This window comes from Salmo salar, unplaced genomic scaffold, assembly GCF_965601325.2.
Source record: "Salmo salar unplaced genomic scaffold, fSalSal1 ptg000117l, whole genome shotgun sequence".
Lineage (NCBI taxonomy): Eukaryota > Metazoa > Chordata > Actinopteri > Salmoniformes > Salmonidae > Salmo > Salmo salar.
The window spans coordinates 1,427,501-1,451,676 of record NW_027675317.1 but is presented as its reverse complement, the minus strand read 5'-3'; the positions used below and the strand labels follow the sequence as shown (position 1 = coordinate 1,451,676).

The following is a 24,176-nucleotide window of genomic DNA, read 5'->3' as shown; positions in this document are numbered from 1 at the left end:
CCTGCTGAGAGATGGAGGGGATGAGAGGCCAGAACATCAATCTCATCTTCATGGAGGACATTGATGCCAGATGCAGTGAACCTGCTGAGAGATGAAGGAGGGGATGAGAGAACAGAACATCAACCTCATCTTCATGGAGGACATTGATGCCAGATGCAGTGAACCTGCTGAGAGATGAAGGGGATGAGAGGCCAGAACATCAATCTCATCTTCATGGAGGACATTGATGCCAGATGCAGTGAACCTGCTGAGAGATGAAGGAGGAGATGAGAGGCCAGAACATCAATCTCATCTTCATGGAGGACATTGATGCCAGATGCAGTTTTATTTATTTATTTATTTAACCTTTATTTAACCAGGAAGGGCTCATTGAGATTTAAAATCTCTTTTTCAAGAGCGTCCTGGCCAAGATAGGCAGCGCCAAGTCATTACAAAAATTACAGACAAACATGAAAAACTACAAGTAATCTAGTAAAAACCATAGAATTCACAAGAGTATAACAAAATCAAAAACAGCAAATTAAAAACATTGACATGTCAGGGAATCAGTCTCCAGATCATTCATCAGTGATTTAAAAACACCAATCAGGACCAGTTCTTCCAGTTTAAAAGTATTTTGTAAGACGTTCCAAGACGATGGTGCAGAGTACATAAAAGCCCTTTTACCAAATTCAGTTCGGACATTTGGAACAGTTAGCAGGATAAAGTCCCGCGAACGAAGAGAGTACCCACCACATTTCTGAACAATAAAAATGCCCAAATAAAAAGGTAGTAAACCCAAAATGTCTTTGTAAATAAAAGTATACCAGTGACTGAGCCTACGAGTGACTAGAGAAGGCCAGCCAACCCTGGTATACAAAGTGCAGTGGTGCGTAAGGGTTTTGCAGTTTAAAATAAATCTCAAAGTGCCATGGTAAAGGGTGTCAATTGATCTCAAACACTGAGCGGAAGCATTCATATATAAAATATCCCCATAGTCTAGTAAAGGCATAAATGTAGCTGATACTAGCCTCCTTCTGGCTTCAAAAGAAAAACAAGCCTTATTCCTAAAATAAAATCCTAATTTCAGCTTCAATTTTTTTGTAAGTTGTTGAATATGCATTTTAAAAGAGAGGCCATCATCAATCAAAATTCCAAGATATTTATATGAGGTTACAACCTCAATCTCATTGCCCTGACAGGTAGTAATAGGTGAAAGGTTCAGAGGTCTATTTCTTGCTTTAGAAAACACCATTAGTTTAGTTTTGTCAGTATTCAGGATAAGCTTCAATCGAGACAAGGTATGTTGAACAGTATTAAAAGCAGTTTGCAAGTTCTGGAAAGCTTTTGTAAGAGATGAAGCACAACAGTAAATAACAGGATCATCAGCATAAAAATGAAGTTGTGCATTTTGGACATTTTTGTCTAAATTATTTATATAAATAGTGAATAAGAGAGGACCAAGTACAGAGCCTTGGGGCACACCATTCAAGACAGACAATTTAACAGACCTAAGCCCATCAAATTGAGTGCACTGAGTTCTATCAGACAGATAGTTAACAAACCATGCAACTGCATGCTCTGAAAGACCTACACTCAACAATCTCTGCCTTAGTATAGCATGATCAACTGTATCAAAAGCCTTAGAGAGATCAATAAAAAGTGAGACACAATGCTGTTTTTTGTCAAGAGCTTCAGTGATATCATTTAAAACCATCATGGCTGCTGTAATTGTGCTATGCTTCTTCCTGAAACCCAATTGGTACATTGATAAAATAGAGTTAGTATATAAAAACTCTTTTAGCTGGTCACTCACAAGGGTTTCAAGTATTTTCACCAGGGGTGACAGCTTTGAGATTGGCCTATAATTATTTAAAAGAGTTGGATCTCCCCCTTTTAAAAGTGGCAGGACAAATGCTGATTTCCAGATCTTTGGAATTTCATTCCATTCCAGGGTTAGATTAAACAGATATGCAAGTGGTTCAGCTATGAAATCAGCTGCCAGATTTAAAAAGCAGGGATCCAAAAGATCAGGACCTGCAGGCTTTCTCTGATCTAAGGATTTCAGGGCCTTATGTACCACCTGCACTGAGAATGGCAAAAAGCTAAAAGTTTGACCAGCTCTCACTGGTTCATCAACACAAGGTTGTACAGAGACAGAGGACACTGAATCAAACAGCCTACCAGATGATACAAAGTGCTCATTGAAACAATTCAGCATTTCAGTTTTGTCATATATAGCAACAGAGTCCTTCAATACACATGATGGTAATTCATTAACATTACTGTTACCAGACATAGACTTAATAGCCTTCCAAAACTTTCTAGGGTCATTCAGGTTATCAGTGGTAACAGACATAAAATATTCAGACTTGGCCTTCCTGAGAAGAGAAGAACACTTGTGTCTGTCTTGTGTCTGTGTGTGTGTGTCCAGTGTGTGTGTGTGTTTGTGTGTCTGTGTGTGTGTTTGCATATGTGTGTCCAGCATGTGTGTGTGTGTCCATTGTGTATGTGTCCAGTGTGTGTATGTGTGTGTGTGTGTGTGTTCAGTGTGTGTTTGTTTCCAGTGTGTGTGTGTGTGTGTGTGTGTGTGTGTGTGTGTGTGTGTGTGTGTGTGTGTGTGTGTGTGTGTGTATCCTGTGTGTGTGTGTGTGTGTGTATCCAGTGTGTGTGTGTGTGTGTGTTTGTGTGTCCAGTGTGTGTGTGTCCAGTGTGTGTGTGTGTGTGTGTGTCCAGTGTGTGTATCTAGTGTGTGTGTGTCTGGTGTGTGTGTGTGTCCAGTGTGTATTTGTGTCCAGCGTGTTTGTCCAGTGTGTGTCCAGTGTGTGAATCCATTGTATGTGTCCATTGTGTGTATGTGTATCCAGTGTGTGTGTGTGTGTGTGTGTGTGTGTGTGTGTGTGTGTGTGTCCAGTGTGTGTGTGTGTGTGTGTGTGTGTGTGTATGTGAATGTGTCCAGTGTGTGTATGTTTATTCAATGGGTGTATCTGTGTGTGTGTGTGTGTGTGTGTGTGTGTGTGTGTGTGCGTGCGCGTGTCCACTGTGTGTGTGTGTGTGTCCAGTGTATGTGTATGTGGGTGTCCAGTGTGAGTGTGTGTGTGTGTGTCAGTGTGTGTCAGTGTGTGTGTGTGTGTGTGTGTGTGTCCAGTGTGTGTATATGTGTGTGTGTGTGTGTGTGTGTGTGTGTGTGTGTGTGTGTGTGTGTGTGTGTGTGTGTGTGTGTGTGTGTGTGTGTGTGTGTGTGTGTGTGTGTCAGGTTATTATTTACAGGGACACTGAGGAGTCATTATAAACCCAGAACCCTGGATAGAGGGGCTCAGTGAATGTGGAGGTGAATGTGATCAGGTGGGTCAGTGTGTCAGAGGAGGCTCTATAGAAGGACAGAGTGCCGGCTGGCCAGTCCAGATACACTCCTACTCTGTGGGAGCTGGAGGAGCGGACGTCTATGGTAGTGGAATTATTATCGTGACAGGCATAGTAACTGTTGTCAGAGCAGGTCAGACTCCAGGACTTGTCATTACATCCAAGACAACAGTCATTAACCTCTCCTCTCCTGTTGATTCCTTTATAAGTCACTCCTATAACAGCCTCCCTCCCACTCCACTCTGCCTCCCAGTAACAGCGCCCAGTCAGACCCTCTCTACACAGCACCTGTCTACATCCCACAAATCTCTCTGGGTGATCAGGATACGGCTGCTCCTCTCTCCTCCATGTCACCTTTCTGTTCTCCTCAGACAGAGAGAGGCGTCTGTCTACTGTGTTTGGGTCGAGTGTGAGATCACAGACATCTGATGGATGAAACCAGACACAATATTAGAAATCATCATCATTCACATTAGAATGTTAACTCACTTTTCACTAATTCATTTAATGTAGATGTTTCTAGGTATCAAAAGGAGAAGTTAAGGTAACTTGAGACTTGTTGAATGATCATATGTTATACTATGAGGTCTACCTGTGTTGATTCTAAGCTTCCTGGAGCAACCGGAAGTGGTTAAATTCACCCTAAAGGTGTTTTGATGCACCAAACCTGCAGTTTGTGAAAATCACTGTATTCAACTCAGGATTCTGTAAAAGCCTACCCCAATGAGGATATGTGTTTACTTTTAGCTTCCTGTGCCAACCGGAAGTGCCTTAAATTGGGGGCATAGGGGCTGTTTCGAAGGGTTAAAAAAGTCACATCTTTCCAAAACTTCATATGTGTGATTAGGCAACCCTCATGAACCTCTAAATCAGTCATTTATCCCATCAGATTTGCAAAACAAACTAACACACATACACATCTAGGCCATAGTAACACAGTGTGGGGCTTAGAGACATACACTGCCTGCAATAGTTAACTTCATTTGAACTATCAAAGAACCGTCAGACCTAGAGCTCTGAAACTTTAGAAACCTGTTCTAGAGCTCAAGTCGATAGTGCACGGTGAGTTACGTGGCTCTAGGAGGTTCTCAGACCGAGAAACAGACTCGTACATTTGCAATAACATCACAAAAATGACGACATTTAAAAAAGTCCCAGAGTCGCAAGACTAGGTGCATTGAAACCGCCTCGGCCCATAGAGATGGACCCTAACGTTTCATTCAAGGACCCCGTAGCAACTCCCGGAAAATGTGGATTTTCAGCACCAATTAAGGTCGCTGCTCGGGCTTCAAATGACCTATCGAGCCGAAACTTAGGATTCGGTGTCGCCTCAGCTAGGCCTACACATAATGTCCGAACTGGACCCACAGCTAGAACGTAACTATGTGTTTTATGTTTTTATTATGGTTTAACTTGTTAGTGCTAGGGGGCAGTATTTTCACCGCCGGATAAAAAACGTACCCGATTTAATCTGGTTACCACTCCTACCCAGTAACTAGAATATGCATATACTTATTACATATGGATAGAAAACACCCTAAAGTTTCTAAAACTGTTTGAATGGTGTCTGTGAGTATAACATAACTCATTTGGCAGGCAAAAATCTGAGAAGGTTTCATGCAGGAAGTGGCCTGTCTGACAAGGAGTCGTTCTTCTTGTTTCTGTTTATTGAAAAGTCAGGATCTTAGCTGTTACGTGACACTTCCCACAGCTCCAATGGGGTCTCAGAGCCCGGGAAAAACCTGAATGACGTAATTCAAAGCCCTGGCTGAAACACAGGAGCACTTTTGCTAAGTGGTCTATCAGGGGACAAAGGGCTTTAGGCGCATGCACAGTCCGCCCCCATCTTTCTGTTTTTCCCTCATTTTACAGACACGCAGATTCCCGGTCGGAATATTATCGCTTTTCTACGAGATAAATTGCATAAAAATTGATTTTAAACAGCGGTTGACATGCTTCGAAGTACGGTAAAGGAATATTTATAATTTTTTTGTCACGAAATGCGCTATGCGCACGACCGTTATTTACCATTTCGGATAGTTTCTGGAACGCACGAACAAAACGACGCTATTCGGATATAACGATGGATTATTTGGGACCAAACCAACATTTGTTATTGAAGTAGAAGTCCTGGGAGTGCATTCTGACGAAGAACAGGAAAGGTAAGACCATTTTTCTTATAGTAAATGTGATTTTGGTGAAGGCTAAACTTGCCGGGTGTCTAAATAGCTAGCCCGTGATGGCTGGGCTATGTACTTAGAATATTGCAAAATGTGCTTCATCCGAAAAGCTATTTTAAAATCGGACATATCGAGTGCATAGAGGAGTTCTGTATCTATAATTCTTAAAATAATTGTTATGCTTTTTGTGAACGTTTATCGTGAGTAATTTAGTAAATTGTTAGTAAATTCCCCGGAAGTTTGCGGGGGGTATGCTAGATCTGAACGTCACATGCTAATGTAAAAAGCTGTTTTTTGATATGAATATGAACTTGATTGAACAAAACATGCATGTATTGTATAACATAATGTCCTAGGTGTGTCATCTGATGAAGATCATCAAAGGTTAGTGCTGCATTTAGCTGTCTTCTGGGTTTTTGTGACATTATATGCTAGCTTGAAAAATGGGTGTCTGATTATTTCTGGCTGGGTAGTCTGCTGACATAATCTAATGTTTTGCTTTCGTTGTAAAGCCTTTTTGAAATCGGACAGTGTGGTTAGATTAACAAGAGTCTTGTCTTTAAATAGCTGTAAAATAGTCATATGTTTGAGAAATTGAAGTAATAGCATTTCAAAGGTTTTGAAAATCGCGCCACAGGATTCAACTGGCTGTTACGTAGGTGGGACGAATTCGTCCCACCTAGCCCAGAGAGGTTAAACAGAAGATGCTGTGAATTATGGAACTGCTCTGAAATATGTGATAGTTGGCTGCTAAACTAATTGGAAAAAGTTGGTGTGGTGTCAGTATGTATCAGTTTGGTGTCAGAATGATATCTAATTGACTGATGGACGGTGACTTGCTGGCTGACTTGTGTCCATTTGCAATAAGATTCAACAGTGAAAAAACATCACCAAATGGACATGATGAAATCAACACAACGAGCGATGGAGAGGACCCACTAGCACTGCCCGGCCATCCCGAGTTCATCGGGCCAGTCAATTTTGCATTTCTGCAGTATTTTTGAGCATGTCAAATTAAAACATATTGCAAATGGACAGCCGTGCACCTGGTGATTGGAATGGGTTACCAGGAGCACATTTTAAAAACGTTTTTTAATGCCTTTAGGGGGAGCAAGGGGTCTACGGTTGGGTAGGGAGCACCCCCCACCCATGCCCATCCAATAGGGGGCGCCCCTGGTCATTTTGGACGTTTTTCAAAATGTTAAAAACAACAGAGTCCCACTTCTCCCTCATCATACATGACACATAGACCATCTAGGTTGATTCATGGCTTAACATAGGGCTATATGTCATTCGGGCAGTATAAATGCCATTTGGACATGGTTCACTGACTTTTGGGTTTGGAAACCAACTTCCTATGATCGCACATGGCAAATGGACATAACATCCTGATTTGGCACTTTCAATACTTTCATATTGCATTTGGACATTTCTTATGGCATTTGGGAATGGTTCACTGACTTTTGACTTCGACGTTTGACTTCCTATGAAATCATATTGCAAATTGGCAAAACATATGCCTTATGGACAAGTAAAAAAAATATGAGAATATAATATGACAAAGGTATGTTCATACAGTTCTTATACATATATAATTGACAAAAAAAATCGAAAGAATTTTGAAAAACGGTCTAGAGAGCACTTTTTTAGAGGGTGATACATTTTTGTGTTTTTTTTTTCACATTTTCAAAATTTGACCCTTGGGTCTTGACTTGATGTGCATTTGCAATATGACAATTTACTGTGGAGCGCGCTTGCCATCTTATGGATTTTTGCTGTGTGACACTTGGCATTTTCCATATGAGATTTGCCATAAGCTTTGAAATAAATGCCGTCCATTTGAGTGGTATTGGACATCGTGTATATGTTTCGTACGGTGCCAATATGTTCCCATTCATAATTGTCCATTTCAGGATGGACACACACACACACACACTGGACACACACTGGACACACAAACACACACACACACACACACTGGATATACACACACACACACACACACACACACACACACACAGGATACACACACACACACAGGACACACACACTTGAATTAGGACTTATTCTTTGTCATATTCCTCACAGCAGTCAACACTCACATTTTCTAAGCCCAGGTTTCATTGTGTTCTCTCCACCATTTTCCACACTGTAGCGGTAAGCAGAAGAACAGACAGTCAATGAGTGATACACACACACACACACACACACACACACACACACACACACACACACACACACACACACACACACACACACACACACACACACACACACACACACACACACACAGAGTCAGCATAGAACTTTGTCCAAGTGGTGTTAAGAATGTTTGTCATAACTAGCCTGATAAGTCAAACATGTCTGATATGAACATTGACATAAACCCTCTACATACTTGAGTTTCTCCAGTCTGCAGTGTGGATCCTCCAGTCCAGCAGAGAGCAGTCTGACTCCTGAGTCTCCTGGGTGATTGTAGCTCAGGTCCAGCTCTCTCAGGTGTGAGGGGTTGGACCGCAGAGCTGAGACCAGAGAAGCACAGCCTTCCTCTGTGACTAGACAGCCTGACAGCCTGCAAAGAGTCAAATCATAATAAAATCACACTGACATTCTTTGGTGGTGAAAATAGTGGCAGTATATATTTTTTCTACATATTCAGATATATCAGTGTCCTGAAACCTGCCATATCTATTCATAAAATAATGTATCATTACTAGAAATGACAAATGATCAAAGTATTGCTTGTTGAGAGAAAAATGTATAGTACAAATATTTGAGTAGACTGACCAGACCAGTTTAAAAAGCAGCATCAGTCAAAAGACTCAGATTTAGATTGTATTGAGTATACAGTCCACACCATATCTATTTTGACAGTGAAGATAACATTTTAAATGTGGCTCTAAACTCCAACATTTTCGATTTCAGATCAAATGTTTCATATGAGGTGACAGTATATAATGTCACCTTTTATTTGAGGGTATTTTCATACATATCTGTTTCACCATTTTGAAAAATAAAAGCACTTTATGTATCTAGTCCCCCTATTTGAAGAAGTCATAAGTATTCTGACCAATTCACTTATAGTGTATTAAAGTAGTCACAAGTTGAGGATTTGGTTGGTTTACTCATTGGTATGATTTGCAGTTTGTTTTGGTTGTGTTTTGGGTTATGTTTCAACTTCATGTAATTGTCAATAAAAGCCTTTGACACTCATGAAATGCTTGTAATTATACTTCAGTATTCCATAGTAATATCTGACCAAAAATATCTAAAGACACTGAAGCAGCAGACTTGTGAAAAATAATATTTGTGTCATTCTCAAAACCTTTGGCCACGACTGTATATGTATGAATACCTTTAAATAAAAGGTGACATTCTGTACTGTCACCTAATATGAAACATTCGATCTCAAATCCAAAATGATGGAGCATAGCACCACATTTTAAACTGTAAGCTTCACTGTCCAAACACATGTGCTGTGGACTATGTGTGTCTGGTAAACACGTGGATCTGGTGAACAGTTATCACTTGTTGACCAACTACAGGAATACTGACCTCAGAGTCTCCAGTTTACAGTGGGGATTCCACAGTACAGCAGAGAGCAGCTTCACTCCTGAATCCTTCAGGTCATTGTTACTCAGGTCCAGCTCTCTCAGGTGTGAGGGGTTTGACTCCAGAGCTGAGACCAGAGAAGCACAGCTTTCCTCTGTGACTAGACAGCCTGACAGCCTGCAAAGAGTCAAATCATATTAAAATCACACTGCTATTCTTTGGTGGTGAAAATAGTGGCAGTATATTTTTTAAACATATGAAACCTTCCATATCTATTCGTAAATTAATATATCATCATTAAAAATGACAAATGATCAAAGTATTGCCTGCAGATAGAAACATGTATAGTACAAATATTTGAGTAGACTGACCAGACCAGTTTAAAAGCAGTATCAGTCAAAAGACAGACAGTGAGGTATCAGATTTAGATTGTATTGAGTATACAGTCCACACCATATCTATTTTGAAAGTGAAGCTGACATTTTAAATGTGGCTCTATACTCCAACATTTTGGATTTGAGATCAAATGTTTCATATGAGGTGACTGTATAAAATGTCACCTTTTATTTGAGGGTATTTTAATACATGTCTGTTTCACGTTTAAAAATGAAAACACTTTATGTTTCCTGTCTCCCCATTTGAAGAAGTCATAAGTATTCTGACCAATATACTTATAGTGTATTAACCTCTACGGGCTAGGGGGCAGTATTGAGAATTTTGAAAAAAATATGTGCCCATTTTTAACTGCCTCCTACACCAACTCAGAAGCTAGGATATGCATATTATTAACAGATTTGGATAGAAAACACTCTGAATTCTCTAAAACTGTTTGAATGGTGTCTGTAAGTATAACAAAACTCATATGGCAGGCAAAAACCTGAGAAAAATACAACCAGGAAATGAGAATTTTGTGGCTGTACTATTTTCGAGTCATTGCTAATAGATCACACAGTGACAAAGGATTCATTTCGCACTTCCTACGGCTTCCACTAGATGTCAACGATCTTTATAAAGTTGATTGAAGCGTCTATGATGAACAGAGACCGGATGACAAGGAAGGGAAGTTGACGTCCCTGGGAGGTCGTCACTTCATTATTGCCCACACCTGCGCGTGCATGTGAGGCGAGACATTTTTCAAAAACGTTTTTCAAGACACAGGAGAGGTCGGGTTGAAATATTACTGATGTTTCACGTTAAAAATGGCCCTAAAGATTGATGCTAAACAACGTTTGACATGTTTGAACGAACGTAAATAGATTTTTTTTTTACTTTTCGTCGTGACTTTTCCCCCCCCGCCCTACATTTTGAGGAGCCTACTGAACGCCTAACAACATGGAACAACTTGGAGTTATTTGGACATAAATTATGAACTTTGTCGAAAGAAACCACATTTGTTGTGGACCTGGGAGTCCTGGAAGTGCCTTCTGATGAAGATAATCAAAGGTAAGGGATTATTGACAATAGTATTATTGATATTAGATGGTTCTATCCTGTATATCCTAGCCTATTGTTCTTAGCACAGCACCCCGTTTATTGCAAAGTATGATTTCCCAGTAAAGTTATTTTGAAATCTGGCAATGCGGTAGCATTTACGAGATGTTCATCTATAATTCTTTGAATGACAATATTATAATTGACCAATGTTTTCGAATAGTAATTTTGTAAATTGTAACGCTGATTCACCGGAAGCATTTGAGGGAGAAAAAAAATCTGAATTTCACCGCTACTGTAAAATGCTGTTTTTGGATATAAATATGAACTTGATGGAACAAAAAATGCATGTATTGTATAACATAATGTCCTAGTAGTGTCATCTGATGAAGATCATCAAAGGTTAGTGCATAATTTTAGCTGGTTATCTGCTTTTGGTGACGCCTGTCTTTGAATTGACAAAAGATTACACACAGCTATTTTCAATGTACTGTCCTAACATAATCTAACTTTATGATTTTGCCGTAAAGCCTCTTTGAAATCGGACAATGTGGTTGGATTTAGGAGATGTTTATCTTTCAAATGGTGAAAAATAGTTGATTGTTTGAGAAATTGAAATTCTTAGATTCTTGCAGATTTGAATTTCCTGCCATGGTCTCTTGACAATAAATCCCAATACCGGGATCAGGTTAGTAGTCAAAGATTAGTGTTTGGTCGTAAACGAATCATCAATAATAATGAGTGAGAAAGTTACAGAGGTTACAACAAAACATGCTAACCTCTCACAATTGCCCATAACAGGGATACAACAAAACATGCTAACCTCTCACCATTACCAATAACAGAGGCTACAACAAAACATGCTAACCTCTCACCATTACCAATAACAGAGGATACAACAAAACATGTAAATCTCTCACCATTACCAATAACAGAGGCTACAACAAAACATACTAAACTCTCACCATTACCAATAACAGACGCTACAACAAAACATGATAACCTCTCACCATTACCAATAACAGAGGCTACAACAAAACATGCTAACCTCTCACCATTACCAATAACAGAGGCTACAACAAAACATGCTAACATCTCACCATTACCAATAACAGAGGCTACAACAAAACATGCTAACCTCTCACCATTACCAATTACAGAGGCTACAACAAACATGCTAAGCTCTCACCATTACCAATAACAGAGGCTACAACAAAACATGCTAACATTTCACCATTACCAATAACAGAGGCTACAACAAAACATGCTAACCTCTCACCATTACCAATAACAGAGGCTACAACAAAACATGCTAACCTCTCACCATTACCAATAACAGAGGATACAACAAAAAATGTTAACCTCTCACCATTACCAATAACAGAGGCTACAACAAAACATACTAACCTCTCACCATTACCAATAACAGAGGCTACAACAAAACATGATAACCTCTCACCATTACCAATAACATAGGCTACAACAAAACATGCTAACCTCTCACCATTACCAATAACAGAGGCTACAACAAAACATGCTAACATCTCACCATTACCAATAACAGAGGCTACAACAAAACATGCTAACCTCTCACCATTACCAATTACAGAGGCTACAACAAAACATGCTAACCTCTCACCATTACCAATAACAGAGGCTACAACAAGATGCGCTAACCTCTCACCATTACCAATAACAGAGGCTACAACAAACATGCTAACCTCTCACCATTACCAATAACAGAGGCTACAACAAAACATGCTAACATTTCACCATTACCAATAACAGAGGCTACAACAAAACATGCTAACCTCTCACCATTACCAATAACAGAGGCTACAACAAAACATGCTAACCTCTCACCATTACCCATAACAGATGCTTCAACAAAACATGCTAACCTCTCACCATTACCAAAAACAGAGGCTACAACAAAACATGCTAACCTCTCACCATTACCAATAACAGAGGCTACAACAAAACATGCTAACCTCTCACCATTACCAATAACAGAGGCTACAACAAAACATGCTAACCTCTCACAATTACCAATAACAGAGTCTACAACAAAAAATGCTAACCTCTCACCATTACCAACAACAGAGGCTACAACAAAACATGCTAACCTCTCACCATTACCAATAACAGAGGATACAACAAAACATGCTAACCTCTCACCATTACCAATAACAGAGGCTACAACAAAACATGCTAACCTCTCACAATTACCAATAACAGAGGCTACAACAAAACATGCTAACCTCTCACCATTACCAATAACAGAGGCTACAACAAAACATGCTAAGCACTCACCATTACCAATAACAGAGGCTACAAAACATGCTAACCTCTCACCATTACCAATAACAGAGGATACAACAAAACATGCTAACCTCTCACCATTACCAATAACAGAGGATACAACAAAACATACTAACCTCTCCACATTACCAACAACAGAGGCTACAAAAAAACATGCTAACCTCTCACCATTACCAATAACAGAGGCTACAAAACATGCTAACCTCTCACCATTAACAATAAGAGGTTACAAAACATGCTAACCTCTCATCATTACCAATAATAGAGGCTACAACAAAACATGCTAAACTCTCACCATTACCAATAACAGGGGATACAACAAAACATGCTAACCTCTCACCATTACCAATAAAAGAGGCTACAACAAAACATGCTAACCTCTCACCATTACCAATAACAGAGGCTACAACAAAACATGCTAACCTCTCACCATTACCAATAACAGAGGCTACAACAAAGCATGCTAACCTCTCACCATTACCAATAACAGAGGCTACAACAAAACATGCTAACCTCTCACCATTGGCAATAACAGAGGCTACAACAAAACATGCTAACCTCTCACCATTAACAATAACAGAGGCTACAACAAAACATGCTAACCTCTCACCATTACCAATAACAGAGGCTACAACAAAACATGCTAACCTCTCACCTTTACCAATAACAGAGCCTACAACAAAGCATGCTAACCTCTCACCATTACCAATAATAGAGGCTACAACAAAACATGCTAAACTCTCACCATTACCAATAACAGAGGATACAACAAAACATGCTAACCTCTCACCATTACCAATAACAGAGGCTACAACAAAACATGCTAACCTCTCACCATTACCAATAACAGAGGATACAACAAAACATGCTAACCTCTCACAATTAACAATAACAGAGGCTACAACAAAACATGCTAACCTCTCACCATTACCAATAACAGAGGCTACAACAAAACATGCTAACCTCTAACCATTACCAATAACAGGGGCTACAACAAAACATGTTAACCTCTCACCATTACCAATAACAGAGGCTACAACAAAACATGCTAACCTCTCACCATTACCAATAACAGAGGCTACAGCAAAACATGCTAACCTCTCACCATTACCAATAACAGAGACTACCGCAAAACATGCTAACCTATCACCATCACCAATAACAGAGGATACAACAAAACATGCTAACCTCTCACCATTACCAATAACAGAGGCTACAACAAAACATGCTAAGCACTCACCATTACCAATAACAGAGGCTACAAAACATGCTAACCTCTCACCATTACCAATAACAGAGGATACAACAAAACATGCTAACCTCTCACCATTACCAATAACAGAGGATACAACAAAACATACTAACCTCTCCACATTAACAATAACAGAGGCTACAAAAAAACATGCTAACCTCTCACCATTACCAATAACAGAGGCTACAAAACATGCTAACCTCTCACCATTACCAACAACAGAGGCTACAAAACATGCTAACCTCTCACCATTACCAATGATAGAGGCTACAACAAAACATGCTAAACTCTCACCATTACCAATAACAGAGGATACAACAAAACATGCTAACCTCTCACCATTACCAATAACAGAGGCTACAACAAAACATGCTAACCTCTCACAATTACCAATAACAGAGGCTACAACAAAACATGCTAACCTCTCACCATTACCAATAACAGAGGCTACAACAAAACGTGCTAAGCACTCACCATTACCAATAACAGAGGCTACAAAACATGCTAACCTCTCACCATTACCAATAACAGAGGATACAACAAAACATGCTAACCTCTCACCATTACCAATAACAGAGGATACAACAAAACATACTAACCTCTCCACATTACCAACAACAGAGGCTACAAAAAAACATGCTAACCTCTCACCATTACCAATAACAGAGGCTACAAAACATGCTAACCTCTCACCATTAACAATAAGAGGTTACAAAACATGCTAACCTCTCATCATTACCAATAATAGAGGCTACAACAAAACATGCTAAACTCTCACCATTACCAATAACAGGGGATACAACAAAACATGCTAACCTCTCACCATTACCAATAAAAGAGGCTACAACAAAACATGCTAACCTCTCACCATTACCAATAACAGAGGCTACAACAAAACATGCTAACCTCTCACTATTACCAATAACAGAGGCTACAACAAAGCATGCTAACCTCTCACCATTACCAATAACAGAGGCTACAACAAAACATGCTAACCTCTCACCATTGGCAATAACAGAGGCTACAACAAAACATGCTAACCTCTCACCATTAACAATAACAGAGGCTACAACAAAACATGCTAACCTCTCACCATTACCAATAACAGAGGCTACAACAAAACATGCTAACCTCTCACCTTTACCAATAACAGAGCCTACAACAAAGCATGCTAACCTCTCACCATTACCAATAATAGAGGCTACAACAAAACATGCTAAACTCTCACCATTACCAATAACAGAGGATACAACAAAACATGCTAACCTCTCACCATTACCAATAACAGAGGCTACAACAAAACATGCTAACCTCTCACCATTACCAATAACAGAGGATACAACAAAACATGTAAATCTCTCACCATTACCAATAACAGAGGCTACAACAAAACATACTAAACTCTCACCATTACCAATAACAGACGCTACAACAAAACATGATAACCTCTCACCATTACCAATAACAGAGGCTACAACAAAACATGCTAACCTCTCACCATTACCAATAACAGAGGCTACAACAAAACATGCTAACATCTCACCATTACCAATAACAGAGGCTACAACAAAACATGCTAACCTCTCACCATTACCAATTACAGAGGCTACAACAAACATGCTAAGCTCTCACCATTACCAATAACAGAGGCTACAACAAAACATGCTAACATTTCACCATTACCAATAACAGAGGCTACAACAAAACATGCTAACCTCTCACCATTACCAATAACAGAGGCTACAACAAAACATGCTAACCTCTCACCATTACCAATAACAGAGGATACAACAAAAAATGTTAACCTCTCACCATTACCAATAACAGAGGCTACAACAAAACATACTAACCTCTCACCATTACCAATAACAGAGGCTACAACAAAACATGATAACCTCTCACCATTACCAATAACATAGGCTACAACAAAACATGCTAACCTCTCACCATTACCAATAACAGAGGCTACAACAAAACATGCTAACATCTCACCATTACCAATAACAGAGGCTACAACAAAACATGCTAACCTCTCACCATTACCAATTACAGAGGCTACAACAAAACATGCTAACCTCTCACCATTACCAATAACAGAGGCTACAACAAGATGCGCTAACCTCTCACCATTACCAATAACAGAGGCTACAACAAACATGCTAACCTCTCACCATTACCAATAACAGAGGCTACAACAAAACATGCTAACATTTCACCATTACCAATAACAGAGGCTACAACAAAACATGCTAACCTCTCACCATTACCAATAACAGAGGCTACAACAAAACATGCTAACCTCTCACCATTACCCATAACAGATGCTTCAACAAAACATGCTAACCTCTCACCATTACCAAAAACAGAGGCTACAACAAAACATGCTAACCTCTCACCATTACCAATAACAGAGGCTACAACAAAACATGCTAACCTCTCACCATTACCAATAACAGAGGCTACAACAAAACATGCTAACCTCTCACAATTACCAATAACAGAGTCTACAACAAAAAATGCTAACCTCTCACCATTACCAACAACAGAGGCTACAACAAAACATGCTAACCTCTCACCATTACCAATAACAGAGGATACAACAAAACATGCTAACCTCTCACCATTACCAATAACAGAGGCTACAACAAAACATGCTAACCTCTCACAATTACCAATAACAGAGTCTACAACAAAAAATGCTAACCTCTCACCATTACCAATAACAGAGGCTACAACAAAACATGCTAAGCTCTCACCATTACCAATAACCGAGGATACAACAAAACATGCTAACCTCTCACCATTACCAATAACAGAGGCTACAACAAAACATGCTAACCTCTCACAATTACCAATAACAGAGGCTACAACAAAACATGCTAACCTCTCACCATTACCAATAACAGAGGCTACAACAAAACATGCTAAGCACTCACCATTACCAATAACAGAGTCTACAAAACATGCTAACCTCTCACCATTACCAATAACAGAGGATACAACAAAACATGCTAACCTCTCACCATTACCAATAACAGAGGATACAACAAAACATAATAACCTCTCCACATTACCAACAACAGAGGCTACAAAAAAACATGCTAACCTCTCACCATTACCAATAACAGAGGCTACAAAACATGCTAACCTCTCACCATTAACAATAAGAGGTTACAAAACATGCTAACCTCTCATCATTACCAATAATAGAGGCTACAACAAAACATGCTAAACTCTCACCATTACCAATAACAGGGGATACAACAAAACATGCTAACCTCTCACCATTACCAATAAAAGAGGCTACAACAAAACATGCTAACCTCTCACCATTACCAATAACAGAGGCTACAACAAAACATGCTAACCTCTCACCATTACCAATAACAGAGGCTACAACAAAGCATGCTAACCTCTCACCATTACCAATAACAGAGGCTACAACAAAACATGCTAAACTCTCACCATTACCAATAACAGGGGATACAACAAAACATGCTAACCTCTCACCATTACCAATAAAAGAGGCTACAACAAAACATGCTAACCTCTCACCATTACCAATAACAGAGGCTACAACAAAACATGCTAATCTCTCACCATTACCAATAACAGAGGCTACAAAACATGCTAACCTCTCACCATTAACAATAAGAGGTTACAAAACATGCTAACCTCTCATCATTACCAATAATAGAGGCTACAACAAAACATGCTAAACTCTCACCATTACCAATAACAGGGGATACAACAAAAAATGCTAACCTCTCACCATTACCAATAAAAGAGGCTACAACAAAACATGCTAACCTCTCACCATTACCAATAACAGAGGCTACAACAAAACATGCTAACCTCTCACCATTACCAATAACAGAGGCTACAACAAAGCATGCTAACCTCTCACCATTACCAATAACAGAGGCTACAACAAAACATGCTAATCTCTCACCATTACCAAAAACAGAGGCTACAGCAAAACATGCTAACCTCTCACCATTACCAATAACAGAGGCTACAACAAAACATGCTAACCTCTCACCATTACCAATAACAGAGGCTACAACAAAACATGCTAACCTCTCACAATTACCAATAACAGAGTCTACAACAAAAAATGCTAACCTCTCACCATTACCAATAACAGAGGCTACAACAAAACATGCTAAGCTCTCACCATTACCAATAACCGAGGATACAACAAAACATGCTAACCTCTCACCATTACCAATAACAGAGGCTACAACAAAACATGCTAACCTCTCACAATTACCAATAACAGAGGCTACAACAAAACATGCTAACCTCTCACCATTACCAATAACAGAGGCTACAACAAAACATGCTAAGCACTCACCATTACCAATAACAGAGTCTACAAAACATGCTAACCTCTCACCATTACCAATAACAGAGGATACAACAAAACATGCTAACCTCTCACCATTACCAATAACAGAGGATACAACAAAACATAATAACCTCTCCACATTACCAACAACAGAGGCTACAAAAAAACATGCTAACCTCTCACCATTACCAATAACAGAGGCTACAAAACATGCTAACCTCTCACCATTAACAATAAGAGGTTACAAAACATGCTAACCTCTCATCATTACCAATAATAGAGGCTACAACAAAACATGCTAAACTCTCACCATTACCAATAACAGGGGATACAACAAAACATGCTAACCTCTCACCATTACCAATAAAAGAGGCTACAACAAAACATGCTAACCTCTCACCATTACCAATAACAGAGGCTACAACAAAACATGCTAACCTCTCACCATTACCAATAACAGAGGCTACAACAAAGCATGCTAACCTCTCACCATTACCAATAACAGAGGCTACAACAAAACATGCTAAACTCTCACCATTACCAATAACAGGGGATACAACAAAACATGCTAAACTCTCACCATTACCAATAAAAGAGGCTACAACAAAACATGCTAACCTCTCACCATTACCAATAACAGAGGCTACAACAAAACATGCTAACCTCTCACCATTACCAATAACAGAGGCTACAAAACATGCTAACCTCTCACCATTAACAATAAGAGGTTACAAAACATGCTAACCTCTCATCATTACCAATAATAGAGGCTACAACAAAACATGCTAAACTCTCACCATTACCAATAACAGGGGATACAACAAAACATGCTAACCTCTCACCATTACCAATAAAAGAGGCTACAACAAAACATGCTAACCTCTCACCATTACCAATAACAGAGGCTACAACAAAACATGCTAACCTCTCACCATTACCAATAACAGAGGCTACAACAAAGCATGCTAACCTCTCACCATTACCAATAACAGAGGCTACAACAAAACATGCTAACCTCTCACCATTGGCAATAACAGAGGCTACAACAAAACATGCTAAACTCTCACCATTAACAATAACAGAGGCTACAACAAAACATGCTAACCTCTCACCATTACCAATAACAGAGGCTACAACAAAACATGCTAACCTCTCACCTTTACCAATAACAGAGCCTACAACAAAGCATGCTAACCTCTCACCATTACCAATAATAGAGGCTACAACAAAACATGCTAAACTCTCACCATTACTAATAACAGAGGATACAACAAAACATGCTAACCTCTCACCATTACCAATAACAGAGGCTACAACAAAACATGCTAACCTCTCACCATTACCAATAACAGAGGCTACAACAAAACATGCTAACCTCTAACCATTACCAATAACAGGGGCTACAACAAAACATGCTAACCTCTCACCATTACCAATAACAGAGGCTACAACAAAACATGCTAACCTCTCACCATTACCAATAACAGAGGCTACAGCAAAACATGCTAACCTCTCACCATTACCAATAACAGAGACTACAGCAAAACATGCTAACCTATCACCATCACCAATAACAGAGGATACAACAAAACATGCTAACCTCTCACCATTACCAATAACAGAGGCTACAACAAAACATGCTAAGCACTCACCATTACCAATAACAGAGGCTACAAAACATGCTAATCTCTCACCATTACCAATAACAGAGGATACAACAAAACATACTAACCTCTCCACATTACCAATAACAGAGGCTAAAAAAAAACATGCTAACCTCTCACCATTACCAATAACAGAGGCTACAAAACATGCTAACCTCTCACCATTACCAATAACAGAGGCTACAAAACATGCTAACCTCTCACCATTACCAATAATAGAGGCTACAACAAAACATGCTAAACTCTCACCATTACCAATAACAGAGGCTAAAACAAAACATGCTAACCTCTCACCATTACCAATAACAGAGGCTACAACAAAACATGCTAACCTCTCACCATTACCAATAACAGAGGCTACAACAAAACATGCTAACCTCTCACCATTACCAATAACAGAGGCTACAACAAAACATGCTAACCTCTCACCATTACCAATAACAGAGGCTACAACAAAACATGCTAACCTCTCACCATTACCAATAACAGAGGCTACAACAAAACACGCTAACCTCTCACCATTACCAATAACAGAGGCTACAACAAAACATGTTTACCTCTCACCGTTACCAATAACAGAGGATACAACAAAACATGCTAACCTCTCACCATTACCAATAACAGAGGCTACAACAAAACATGCTAACTTCTCACCATTACCAATAACAGAGGCTACAACAAAACATGCTAACCTCTCACCATTACCAATAACTGAGACCACAACAAAACATGCTAACCTCTCACCATTAACCTCAAATAAAAGGTGACATTCTGTACTGTCACCTAATATGAAACATTCTATCTCAAATCCAAAATGCTGGAGCATAGCACCAAATGTAAAATGTAAGCTTCACTGTCCAAACACATATGGTGTGGACTATGTGTGTCTGGTAAACACATGTGGATCTGGTGAACAGTTATCACTTGTTGACCAACTACAGGAATACTGACCTCAGAGTCTCCAGTTTACAGTGGGGATTCCCCAGTCCAGCAGAGACCAGCTTCACTCCTGAATCCTTCAGGTCATTGTTACTCAGATCCAGCTCTCTCAGGTGTGAAGGGTTTGACCTCAGAGCTGAGACCAGAGAAGCACAGCCTTTCTCTGTGACTCCACAGCCTGACAGCCTGCAACAAGATCATCATGACTTCACAAACACACTGTTTATTTAACACCAGTAGTGTAGAAGGACAATGATATTCATTTCTTCCTGATGATAAGTTCTTAAATGTCATTCTATTTACTCACAGAGCAGCTCTGGAGGCTTTGACCACTGGCAGCAGCCTCAGAAGACCTTCCTCTGATCTGGAGAATTTCTTCAGGTCAAACACATCCAGCTCCTTTTCTGAAGTCAGCAACACAAAGACCAGAGCTGACCACTGTGCAGGTGACAGGTTGGGTTTTGAGAGACTTCCTGAGCTCAGGAAGCTTTGGATCTCCTCCACTAGAGAATGGTCATTCAGTTCATTCAGACAGTGGAACAGATTGATGCTCCTCTCTGGAGAGGGATTCTCCCTGATCTTCTCCTTGATGTACTTTACTGTCTCTTCATGGCTCTGTGAGCTGCATCTTGTCTTTGTCAGTAGACCTCGTAAGTGCTTCTGATTGGACTCCAGTGAAAGTCCCAGAAGGAAGCGGAGGAACAGGTCCAGGTTTCCTGTCTCACTTTGTAAGGCTTTATCCACAGCACTCTTGTAGAAAGTAACTTCAGGCTCATCTTTTGTTTTCAGTTTGTCCATGAGATTCTCATTGTTGTTGATGAATGAGAGGAACACATATACAGCAGCCAGAAACTCCTGAATGCTCAGATGCACGAAGCAGTACACCTTGTCTTGGTACAGAACACATTCCTCTTTAAAGAGCTGTGTGCACAATCCTGAGTACACAGAGGCTTCATTGACATCAATGCCAACCTCCTTCAGGTCTTCTTCATAGAAAATCAGATTGCCATTCACAAGCTGTTGAAAAGCCAGTTTTCCCAGTGACAGAATGCTCTCTTTATTCCAGTGTGGACCTGTCTCTTCTATCCCAAGATACTTTTCATTCTTCTGTTTGGTATGAAACACCACAAGGTGTGTGTACATCTCAGTCAGAGTCTTGGGCATCTCTTCTCTCTTATGTTTCAGCATGTGTTCGAGGACTGTTGCAGAAATCCAACAGAAGACTGGAATGTGGCACATGATGTGGAGGCTCCTTGATGTCTTTATGTGTGAGAGGATTCTGCTGGCCAGGTCCTCATCACTGAATCTCTTCCTGAAGTACTCCTCCTTCTGTGGGTCATTGAACCCTCGTACCTCTGTCACCTGGTCAACACACTCTGAAGGGATCCTATTGGCTGCTGCAGGTCGGGTAGTTATCCAGAGGAGAGCAGAGGGAAGCAGATTTCCCTTGATGAGATTTGTCAGCAGAACATCCACTGAGGTTGACTCTGTGACGTCCCAACAGATCTTGTTCTTCTGGAAGTCTAGGGGCAGTCGGCACTCATCCAGACCATCAAAGATGAACAGAACTTTGTACTTGTCGTAGTTGGAGATTCTTGATTGTTTGGTTTCCATTGAAAAGTGATTAAGAAGTTCAATCAAAGTGTGTTTGTCCCCTTTCATCAAATTCAGCTCCCGAAAAGGGAATGAAAACACAAATTGGACATCCTGATTTGCTTTTCCTTCAGCCCAGTCCAGAATGAACTTCTGCACAGAGACTGTTTTTCCAATGCCAGCAACTCCCTTTGTCAGCACAGTTCTGATACGTTTGTCTTGTCCAGTTAAGGGTTTGAAGATGTCGTTACATTTGACTGCAGTCTCTGGTCTTGCTTGTTTCCTGGTTGTTGTCTCAATCTGTCTCAGCTCATGTTCATTATTGACCTCTCCTGTTCCTCCCTCTGTGATGTAGAGCTCTGTGTAGATCTGATTGAGAAGTGTTGGGTTTCCTTGTTTAGCGATCCCCTCAAATACACATTGGAACTTCTTCTTTAGATTAGATTTGAGTTCACGTTGGCAAATCACAGCAAGCTCATCTGAATAAAGAAATACCACAGAGGATATTAATATTACATCTGTTTTCATGCCTACAGTATTGTAGGACTGTTATAAAGTTTAAATTATAATAATTTCTTCTCTTAACTGATTGTATAAATGTTTCCATTATGTTATTATTGGTATTATTGATGATATTATTAGTGTTGTCCCTCCCTCCTCTCTCTCTCTCTTTCCCTCTCTAATTGTCTCTCTGTCCTCTGTCTCTCCTCTTCTCTCTCTCTAAATTAATCACCACAACACATCCCTGCTGCTACTTGATGAGGTCACTAGGTGTTGTGTTAAGGCTGCTACAATATCATTGAGTTACACAGCTACTTTAGCTGTACTTTAGCTACAGCTTTTAAATGTTATAAAACAGCATTCAACATGTGGCAGACAGATCTTACATTTCTCCAGTGTGTCAGCAAGCTCCTTCTGGTTCATCTTCCTCAGGACGTGCAGTGTGATCTTCAGAGCCCCCTCTCTGGCACTGCTCTCCTGCTTCTCATCTTCAGCATCCACCACTTCCTTATCCTGCTTCTGACTCTCATAGCCTTCTGGGAGTTCTGGACTAAGAATCCTCTTGAACATCTTCAGCTCGTTCTTCACAAATGTCATCATTTTCTCTTCAAGCAACTGAAATAAATAAAGTAAATAAGTTAAGCAAGAGAAGAAATGCTTTCTCATTAACACATTCATGAATAATTGACAGATCAACTTTACTTGAGGAAAACAAAAACAAATGTACATAACAGGACCACATACACTGAATATAGAGTCCAGGTCTGTTTGATGACTCTGGGAAGACTGACCACTGAGAATCTCTGACTCTGATCTCTCCTGTTGGTTTCTGTGGACAAAACATGAGATTACATCTCCTCATCCAGGGAGTACACACACACACACACACACACACACACACACACACACACACACACACACACACACACACACACACACACACACACACACACAGGGAGGGAACGTTGTGTTTGTTTAATATTGTTTTAGGACTATGAAAATGGACTAAAGGATTAGCCTATGGATTATGAAAACAACCAAAATAAATG

The 24,176-nt window shown here is 39.9% G+C and overlaps 1 protein-coding gene across 1 annotated transcript; it reads right to left on the bottom strand.

The window, feature by feature from the left end:
* Window positions 1-317: 317 nt before the first annotated feature.
* Window positions 318-23,784, bottom strand: LOC145866007 (NLR family CARD domain-containing protein 3-like). Its single transcript, XM_082970891.1, has 6 exons — window positions 23,514-23,784; window positions 21,341-23,105; window positions 21,046-21,219; window positions 7,921-8,094; window positions 7,625-7,671; window positions 318-3,767 (listed from the first exon to the last, which is right to left on the bottom strand). Exons 1-6 carry the CDS (start codon window positions 23,725-23,727, stop codon window positions 3,244-3,246), a joined length of 2,898 nt encoding a protein of 965 aa, XP_082827017.1. The 5' UTR covers window positions 23,728-23,784; the 3' UTR covers window positions 318-3,243.
* Window positions 23,785-24,176: the final 392 nt, after the last annotated feature.

Coding starts and splice junctions, on each gene's coding strand:
- LOC145866007 (XM_082970891.1), bottom strand. CDS start 23,727: ATGATGACATTTGTGAAGAACGAGCTGAAGATGTTCAAGAGGATTCTT. Junction 23,106..23,513: donor TGCTGACACACTGGAGAAAT/GTAAGATCTGTC, acceptor TTCTTTATTCAG/ATGAGCTTGCTGTGATTTGC. Junction 7,672..7,920: donor TGCAGACTGGAGAAACTCAA/GTATGTAGAGGG, acceptor TTACCGCTACAG/TGTGGAAAATGGTGGAGAGA.